Source organism: Passer domesticus, chromosome 3, assembly GCF_036417665.1.
Source record: "Passer domesticus isolate bPasDom1 chromosome 3, bPasDom1.hap1, whole genome shotgun sequence".
Lineage (NCBI taxonomy): Eukaryota > Metazoa > Chordata > Aves > Passeriformes > Passeridae > Passer > Passer domesticus.
Genome location: NC_087476.1, coordinates 111583005 through 111592716, shown reverse-complemented (window position 1 = coordinate 111592716; position 9712 = coordinate 111583005). Strand labels below are relative to the sequence as shown.

Sequence of the window (9712 nt, the reverse complement as noted above, 5' to 3'; positions counted from 1 at the left end):
AAAAAAGTACATACACCTCTCTTTCTGTTATCCTTTCTAAAAGCCTTAATTCACAGCTGAATATGCCTACATACATCCACAGAGATGTTGATCTTACTTAAAAGCTAAGGAAATAAACAAGTTTTGCACCTTTACAAATCATAATTTTGCCAGACTTGTTGTTCTCTTTTCCTTTTATAGGCCATTATGATTATCCTCTTTTCAGAAAACAGTAGGAAAGTCTTCAGACTATTGTCAGCTAAACACATCATTTAAACACTCCATTACAGCATTAGAGTTTCTTCAAAAGGCACTGACAGGAGAGCAGAGATGGATTTGCTGCAGGTATTACTTAGGATGATTAAAGAACAAAGATAAAAGTGTATAACTGTACCTTTTCATACTGACAAACTATCACATTGTCGGTGTCAAACAAGTCTGCAATGTCCTGCTCACTGACATCATCACCAGAGTTTAAGGGGTCCTAGAGATTAAAATTCTGTTTTATGCACTCTCTCAGAATAGCAACGAATATACTTGGAATTAAATATTCCCAGAACAATAAAGTTAGCACTGCAAAAAGCAAGACCTGGAGGCTGGGAAGTCCACATTGCACCAACCTCATTTACAAGGACCTTTTACATGTTTGCACTCTCAAAACCCAAAACACCCTAAACAAAAACAAAGGTCAAAAAAGCAAAACTCCTAATTGATAAAGCAGATCCCAGTAACTGAAACACTGATCAAGTTGTATTTATTTGAAATCCAAATGCTACAAGTTGATGCTCTTGTAAACAAATCCATAGGATACAAAATTGCATATCTTTAAGAAAAAGGAAAACCTAGGAAACACAGGGCATTACACAGAGAACAATATTCTTGTATCACATTGTTCTCTAATTCCCTGTGGTCCTTCAGAATGAAAGCAAGCCTAGATTTGTATCCTGATCTTATTTAAATTAACCTTATTTAAATCTAATTCTTTAAATAATATCTTACTTAAGTCAAAAGCAGAACTCCATTCCACTGAGGCCAGGGTTTTACACCAAAGCTTTAATTCTGATAGCTAAGTATTTTAATTCATCCAATAAACAAATGACTTTCCAACAGTTCTTTCATTTGTCCATATTCCTCATAATAAGCTTTCAAGTGATTTCTCTTGAGTACCTCCAGTCTCCAGAGGTTTGTAACTTCCCTGTGGATGCCCTGCATCAAACTAACCAGGAACTGTTCTAGGTCCAACAATTCAACAGCTGAGAGATCTAATATTGTTATGTGCTTCTAAAGGCTTAAAAGTAAATTACCTCCTCAACTATGTCTATCTGGAGGTCTTCATTTTCTCCATCACTGCCACTGGACTCTAGGTTTGAAGAACTGTCACATTCTTCATCATAGTCTTCCTCATCATCCAGAACTCTTAGATCCTCTGAATCAATAAAGCCAATGAATTCATTCTCTTCTTTATCTTTTGTGTGTGGTATTTGTTCCTTGGAAGAAACATCCCCAGTGCCATCGAGCTGACTTATGCCTTCAATGTCACTGCAGAGACCTTTCTCCAGTGGTAAACCAGATTCCATCTGCTCCGCGGGTTCCATGGGACAGGAATGAAAGAGACAGGGACAGCTTGTGAATCAACACCACCCATGTTCAGCACAAAGCCTGAGATTTTTGTTTAATATATCAACAAGCCTGGGGCACTAATATGAGAGTTTCAGGTCCTACTGCTTGTAAAACCTGAGTACATTTATAAACATTGTGTGGCATCTAACTTAAATGGAACCCAAGTCAAATATTCCTCAGCAATACAGAAAAAAAATTTCTTACTCTTTTCTCTAAACACCCTTGTACTCAAACAACTCTAAAACAAAGACAATCAAGTGACTTAGAATTTCTATTGTAAAAAATAACCCTCCCATAAAAACAAAAAAGGAAGCTACTCCTCTGCCCCCAAAAATAGCAATTTTCATTTTTGAAATAAAAGTCAAGAGGAACTGATCCCTCTCCCTCAACTAATTCAAAATGCTTTGTTTAAATAAGATATAAAAAGCTGGGAGAGACAGTAAATATTTCAGTACTTGAAGTTACTGTTCATAAAAGTGACAGAATTCCTAAACAGAGCATTCACAGGAGCAGAAAAGGGCTTTAAGGTTTCAGCCATCTCCAGTTTCTCATTAAATCTTTATTGTAGCACTTAATTCCCATCCACATACACTTTCTAGTTCAAGAAAGGAACACTTTGCTTTGACCTTCCATTCTCACTACACACAGTCAGAGTTCAGATGAGCAACATTACACTTTCTATTTACAGACATTTGGCATTACTGTCATTAAATTTGCATTTAATAAATTTGTCTCAATCACATATGAGCACTACAACTCAAAGTCACCAAGCCAGCCTGAACTTCAAACATCTGCAAATAATTTCTGGCACTAAAATTAGATGAGGTCAGGAAAGCAGCTTGTTAATTAAAATCACTCAAGTTTCCCACACAGCTCTAGCTGAGTTCTAGTTTATCCAGGACTTTCTCCCCAAGGAAATACATTTTCTTCAAGGAGATTTTCACTTATCAAATTTGACTTTTCATCCTGAATGCATTCTCAATACATCTTTAATGTTCTTCACACATTACAAGTTAAAATTAATCCCAGCTGATCCTGCAAAAGCACTTTGCCCACAACTGACCAGTACCCATATGCAGATCAGTGCCAGAATGATATGAAAGTTCTCAAGGAGTCTTTCATGTCTGCTCAGTCACAAAAAAATCCATGATTCTCTAAGTAATCAATAATTACATTTTTCAGTATTTTAAAACTGATATTCTCATCAATCACAGTATTTTAGCAGTAGTTTTGACAAATTCTTAATGTAAAAACAAGCAGTCAGCTACTGCTATTCTAAACAAGCTTAAGACTGGACCATAAAATCAAAATAACTTTTATTCTTCTCATTTAGAGGTGCTAGTTGTCACTTAGAAAGGTGTTCAAACAACTCCCTCTAACAGATGTATTTTCATTAGCTGAGAAACAAAAGGCCTTACCTTGTCAGAGGAAGCCATGCTTCCCTGATCCTTTAGAAATGCATTTTCATCCAAACTTTCCCCTGCAATAATCAGGTCAATGATATCATCAGACACCTGCTGCTGCAGCAGCTCCGGGTGCTCCATGTCCAGCTGCCCCTCCACATCCAGCAGGACACTGCTTGAGCCACTTGCCAAGGATTCATCAATAAAAAGTCCTTCAGAGCACTCTGGAGTAAACACAGCTGTGTGAAGGTTGTCATGCTGGAATTTTTCTGTAGATTCACTGCACTGATTCAACACTGTGTTAATTTCAAATTCCTGCAGACTCACAGAAGGCTGCTGGACCAAGGTAGCAGAGTTCTCCAGGTGCTGTTTTTCCACACAGCTTGGTTTAAACAGCACAGCCTGTTGGACAGCAGTCTCCTGGGGCTGCAGTGTTTCACCAGCTGCATGGGCAGCACATGCATTCAGCTGTGTGACACCGGCAAGGCTGGCCTGCAGAACTGAAGCTTGCCCAAGGGGATGAAACATCTGCTGCACAGGGTAGTGGAGAATGCTTCCATCTCCTGAGGCCTGTGTGACCACAACAGGCACATTCACCTTGTAAAGCTGCCCTGCAGAGAGAAGAGTTTAAAATTGCTTCAGTAGGTGAAACTACAGGCTCACCCAGGCCACTGACCTGTCACCACTGAAAACAAGAGCAAACACCAGGGCAAACTATGAGAAAAAGGACATCTGCAAAGCAAAACTTTCCTCAAGCACAATTCCAGCCCTTGAAAATCAGGCATTCAGAAGCTTTCTGATCATGGCTTCCAGACAGTCCATCATGTTTAACACCTATTTTTGGGTTTGGCCTACTCAGTACCCTGTGACAGTAAGTTCAATAATTTAACTACATACTGGATTTAAAATAAATAAATATATACCCTGGGTTTTAATTTTTTCCATGTCATTTCAGAAACTAAGGAATACAAGATGAAATAGTAAACTAGTCCATAAGTAGAGGGACAGTTCATCCCTTTCAGGACATTTAGGTATTCTCTCTAAAAAACCTGCCTATTTTAGTTTAAAAGAAACCAAACAACTCCTAATTTACATATCTTTTATTAAGAAAACCACCCCAAACATTGAATACTTAAATGAATACCAAATGCTTCACATTATTACTATCAGTGTTAGAATTGAGATGCCAGAGTCAAGTTCCAAATTTCATTTGATTTTTCTTCTGTGGGGACACACACATGCTCACACAGACAGAGTCACTGGTACCAATCTATAGGTCTCATGACATCAGGAATTATACCTGAAACAGATAACTAGAGACATCAGTTTTCATCAAAGAACAGCTGTTTGAGAGAAGAGTCAATGACTGAACTAAGCCTTCCACTGATCACACCTAAGCAATACAAGCAGTTTTTGCACAAGCAGTACAGGCAGTGTTATCACCAAAAGAATGGGATCAAAGAAGTTAATGGATAGTTGGATTTTATTTGAATAAGAAATCAATTCTGTTTCTGAAGCACCACAGTGCCTTTAGCTTTTTGAAAGCATAGAAGATTGTCCCAGAGAGACAGGGAGAAGGAGACACCTGTGTCTGGGCTGACAAAGGAAAACTTGTTAGGAGTTGTAAAACTGACACACCAATTAATCATTGCAGTCACTTCCCCCACACAGCCACTACAAAAACAAAGTACAAAGAGGAGGGTAACTGGCTCTACCCTACACTTTAACTTCTCATCTGTTTCATCTACTGTCCCTGGGACTGCCTTTCAACATCCCCAGGGCACTGCAAGGTTTGACCTCCCCTCGTTACCCTTACCTGGTGCTGGCTGCAGCATCACTCCAGCTGGCATCTGTAAAGGATAAGCAACACACGAAGGGAGAGCAAGAGCCACACCTACTCGTGGGGGCCCCTGCAACACAAGAGCTGGGTTTAGGCAGGAAAGGACATTGAGTGCCACACCTGGAACATCCATGGGAAACAGGAGTGAGGGCCTCTCTGTAGTCATCTTCACTGGAAAGCTGCACCATGCTTTTGGGATTTAGACAGATGAAGAGTATTCTGCACTGACAAAGCAATGGCTTGCCCCAAGTGTTTCCTGCTTTCCAGCTATCACGCTCCCTTTTTGTTAAGGCAACTTTTTCCATAATCCCCTCAATGTACCCACCATCCACAAAGGTGTTTTTCTACTCAAAGTCACTTTTACCTAAGTTTATGCATTACCCCACAGAGCACAGGCGTCTTGCCTAGGCCTATGAAGTCGCTTCATATTCTCTTTTCCTCCTGGGAAGCAAAGAGTTGGATATACACCTCCCTTTCAATCTAGCTGTTCTGAGGAAATCCAACTTTTAAATCAGGAAACACACATATTGCACAAACATCTTCCCAATATTATATTTCAACTTGACAAGCTACTTAGCTTGAGGCTCAGGAGCACTCAGTAAGTTCATCAAGCACTGGCAATCAGTGGCTGCTCCCCAAAGAAATTTTGCTATGCCCAGAGTTCCAAACTTATCAACTATAAAAACACTCATTTTCCTTCTGGATGATTTCTACACCTCACAGATAATGCTGCTCCCAGCTTCCCTAGTGGTAGTATTTCCCAGCCATGCACTATTTTAACAACAGTAATAAATTTTTTCTTTAAAAAGTATGTGTAGATGTGCCATTTCCACTACACTTTCATCCTATGGGCTAAACACAGGCAGCTGTGTCTTTCCAACATTTCTGGCTTCAGGTCTTGCAGAACCAGCTGGTACAGCCCATCCTTTTTCACTGCTCCAACAGAAGCAACAATGTTACAACTCTCCCTCCTGAAGCCTATTAATAACTGGCAAATAATTTTAAAAATTTAGGAGTCCAACATAATCAAAATTGAAGTGAAACATCACTACAGCTACATACCAGTCTTCCTGCTGTGAAATGCTGAAAACCTCTTCCAGCTTGGATGACATAAGAAGCTGTGAAAAAATTTAAAAAGCCACTTTACAAAAAACATTAATTTCTTGGACACAGTTATCATTCAATAATTTACAGCAAACATGGGTGAAACTAAAGCAATCTAACTTCAGTTCATCCTCATTAGTGAGCATGAGTATTGCCTTGTCAACTTGAGGAAAACATGCAAGTAGTTTTTTCACAGCAGAGCAAATCCAATGATGCTAAAAGTAGGAACAGTAGGATAAGATTTTCAACAGCACCCAGTACTGAATTCCATGGGAGAAAAAAGGGCAAAGGGAAAACTTTCCTGGGCTTTTAGAAGCAAGAAATTTAGGTAGCCTCAACCACTTTGAAAATCTCTGGACATGGGGCAATTCAAATCCCCTTTTTAGAAACAAATAGATTTACTCAGAGCATTTGGCCTTAGTATTTCCCTTTAAAAACTTAAGGGTAAGAAGGAAAGGCTCATTAAATATAAAACCTACAATAGCCTGCAAATAAAAAAGTATATTTCTTTTAGTCACACAGCACTAACAAAACACTTGCCTCCAAAAACAGTTTATTTAACTAGGAAGACTGTAAAAAAACCCCAAAAGAAACGCAAGGAAGAAAAAAGATAAAAAAAGTAAAGAACCCCACTGATAAAGAATGCCTGCCCAAGCTTGAAATACACTACAACATGGATTTTCATTAAATCATCTCATATGGGGTTTGTCCTTCACGGGCAAAGGTCCTAACAGCCTCTCACTTTGGGATAAGTCTCAGCTGAGTACTACACTCTACCACAACAATACCACAGTGCTCAGCTGGACTTTATTAAGAAGGAGAGGTCCTGATGTCAGAGACCGTGTCAAAGTCAAGTACTCCTCTGCAACAGGAATGCTGCTTTTAGAAAAACTAACTGAAAGAAAAACTAAAAAGCTTCTTCTCTTCTGTTTGAAGAAGGGATTACATTTTAACAAATTGAGAATGAGATTAAGCCCCAGCCTGACAGCAGAACTGCATGGCACAAACGAGCCATAAAACCTCAGCACATCAAGACACACATTAAAAGGGGAAGCAGGAGCTTAACCCTGCAGGTAAATTTGCAACTGATGGGCTGCACTATTGGACTGCAGACAACGAGGTTAAAACTCTGCATGTTTTGCCACTGAAAATGAGCAGCTGATCAAAAGCATGCAGGCAGAATCCTATTTGTATATTAAAGTTTAATTCATCATTTACTGGTCAAATTCTGCTCTCAAATGATTACTGTTCCACATCAAGCTAGATATATGCATAAGGTATATACACAAACCAAGATTATTTCAAGTCTTCCAAAAATATCCCTAAATCAGTGAGATATTCTTAAATTGCATGCACTGTGTCCAACAACATCTGACCTGCTGAAGTCTGCAAAATGCTGTGAGAACTGTGTGGCAGCTGCAGACTGAACCGTGGAGAGCAGTGGCTGTGTTTGAAGAAGCCTTCTGTTGCTCTAGACTGTGTCACCTTCGTTTCCCAAAGCTGCAGGAAGATTATTAAGGTTAACAAACATCAGCTTTAAAAACAAACTGCATCAAAAAAAAGATAATCAGGTATTCCCAGCTTTTCCAGGAGTAAACTGACTGATTCTATCCAACAAATAGGGTAGCAAAAACCAACCAATTTCCACTCCCAGCAGCCCCACACCACTCACAGGACACTTGTAAGTATCAGGGCAAGAGTTTGCATGTTTTGGAGGGCAAAGAAATTGACAGGTCCATCATCTCAAAAGAAAAACACAAACACAACTGCTACTAACACAAGGAAACCCGACAAACCTGCTTCAGGTCTTTCAGAACCTGCTCCTCTACACCCTCCTCTGCAAAGAGTTCCCGCACACCTTCAACCACATCTTCGATAATGGACTTGTACAGCTCAGGCTACGTTAGAAAAAATAAATATTTTCAAGTTAAAATGAGCATTGAGTCATTTGAAAAGATAGCACAAAGTCTAATCTCACTTCATAAACTGCTGTAACAAACTGAACAGCATGAACAGATCAGTTTCATAAACTGATGAATGACAAAGGTCTGCAAGTCCACTCATTCCCTTAAATCTAACACCCTAAAAAAGTACTGGATTTGAGCCTCAAATTATTGTTTAGGCTACCAATAATCTGATAAATGCTTAAGAAAATCCTAGAAACATTCAAAAACCACTGCTGTGCTGTATTTTCAAACAAGCTTGTCTAACCCCACTGTATCATACTAGAACCATTGCTCCTAATCTAAGGGCCGACCAATAATACAAGCTATTAAAAATGAACCCTGTCATTCCATCAGAAGCAGAATGTGAGGAACCCACAAAAAGTAATAGAGATTTTTTTTTTTTTCTTTGTGGAAACAGTCTAATGCTGCGTAGTAACCTAACTGGAAATTTGACTACTTTTATCAATACAGATCATTCATCTTACATTCCAGTAGGAATCCAACAGAACATTTTATTCCTTCTTCTACCCATGATGTCAGTGATTAAATCTTAATCCTCCAGTTAGACCTGGACAGCAGATGCACATGAGCTTCAAGATTCCTACACTCCAATGCAAGTGTAAGATAATGAGCCTTTAGCAATTTAAAGCTTATTAATCTTGACTCTCATTACCACCAGAATAGCCTACACAAGGTGAAAAATGAAGCTGAGATATTCAGGGAAACCTTACAAGATTCTGGATTAATAATATATTTTTTTAAATATCAAATTCATATTTTACTTATCCAAAGTTGTTGCAAAGTGCAGATGACAAACAATTTCTTTTCAAAGAAAAGAAGAGATTAAGAACTAACATGTTATACTTTCTGGGAAAGGCAACTAACACAACTACTTTAAAACAACCATGCTCATGTGTGTTATCAGGGGTTATCAACCTCCAAAGAGTCCCCCAGCATTTTTTCAGGATACTCAAAAGATGAAGAGGGAAAAAAAATTTCCTCTTGTACCTCTACATTAAAAGCTGCTAATCAGCCCATATGTCAAATGCTCTGCCTTCACTGCTAATCCAGAAGAGAATCTAAATGTAAATCTTTCAACGGGCCTAGTCCTCTCCCCAGGATTGCCAAGCTACAGTGAGTACAAATATTTATTGTGCTATATAAAAACTGCACACAGCAACTGTAAAACTCAAACAGCACATGCTTGCAAATTAGAGAAAAATGGTTACAGCACAGACGCTATTGTACTCCAGCTTAAACTCTTTACAACAGGCACTCCTTCGCCAGAACCAGGCCATCCATAGCGGGAACTGTCCAACTCCGGTTCTACTCGTGTGCAGTGGGGTGGCAGGAGGGGCTCACCCACATCCCACCCCAGCAAAGCCTCCAGGGCTCCCCTGGGATTCCCGTCCTTTGAGGGAGCCCCGGGAAGGGAGAGGCCGAACCCCGCCACGGCACAGAGGCCTCGGCCGAGCTGCACCCGCAGCCACCAGGGCCAACCCCTGCCACAACGCCTTTGCCCACAAATGGTCACTTTCAACAGAATTTTTTTTAAGAAATTAAATAATAATAATAAAAGCTTTCGATGTCGTCTCTGGGCTTGCCGCGCCAGCGAACGGGCGGCGGCTCCCGGCCAGGCCGGGAAGCGACCTCCTCATCTCTGTCCCCTGTGTGCTGCAAGGAGGAGCGGCCAAACCCCGCTAGCCTAGCCTAGCCTAGCTAAGCTAGCCTAGCCTAACCCAGCCGAGCCCAGCACTCACCACGGGGCTGCTGCGGGCCATGGCAGCGGCCCCGCGGGCCCAGCCCCGCCCGCCTTTAAG

General features: G+C 40.3%; 1 protein-coding gene across 6 annotated transcripts in view; it reads right to left on the bottom strand.

Moving 5' to 3' along the window:
* GTF2A1L (general transcription factor IIA subunit 1 like) overlaps window positions 1-9712 on the bottom strand; it is a 12215-nt gene extending 2503 nt beyond the window's left edge. Inside the window, exons 1-8 of one of the 6 annotated variants that reach the window (XM_064415163.1) lie at window positions 9653-9712; window positions 7743-7844; window positions 7323-7446; window positions 5905-5960; window positions 4819-4912; window positions 3018-3613; window positions 1284-1556; window positions 374-463 (exon numbers count right to left, since the gene is read on the bottom strand). In XM_064415163.1, coding sequence (XP_064271233.1) covers window positions 374-463; window positions 1284-1556; window positions 3018-3613; window positions 4819-4912; window positions 5905-5960; window positions 7323-7446; window positions 7743-7844; window positions 9653-9673 — 1356 coding nt within the window. In that variant the 5' untranslated portion in view covers window positions 9674-9712. Of the gene's footprint in view, window positions 1-373; window positions 464-1283; window positions 1557-3017; window positions 3614-4818; window positions 4913-5904; window positions 5961-7322; window positions 7447-7742; window positions 7845-9121; window positions 9206-9254; window positions 9278-9652 lie in introns of those variants that run through there. The other 5 variants (XM_064415165.1, XM_064415161.1, XM_064415164.1 and 2 more) reach the window with 5 other exon arrangements.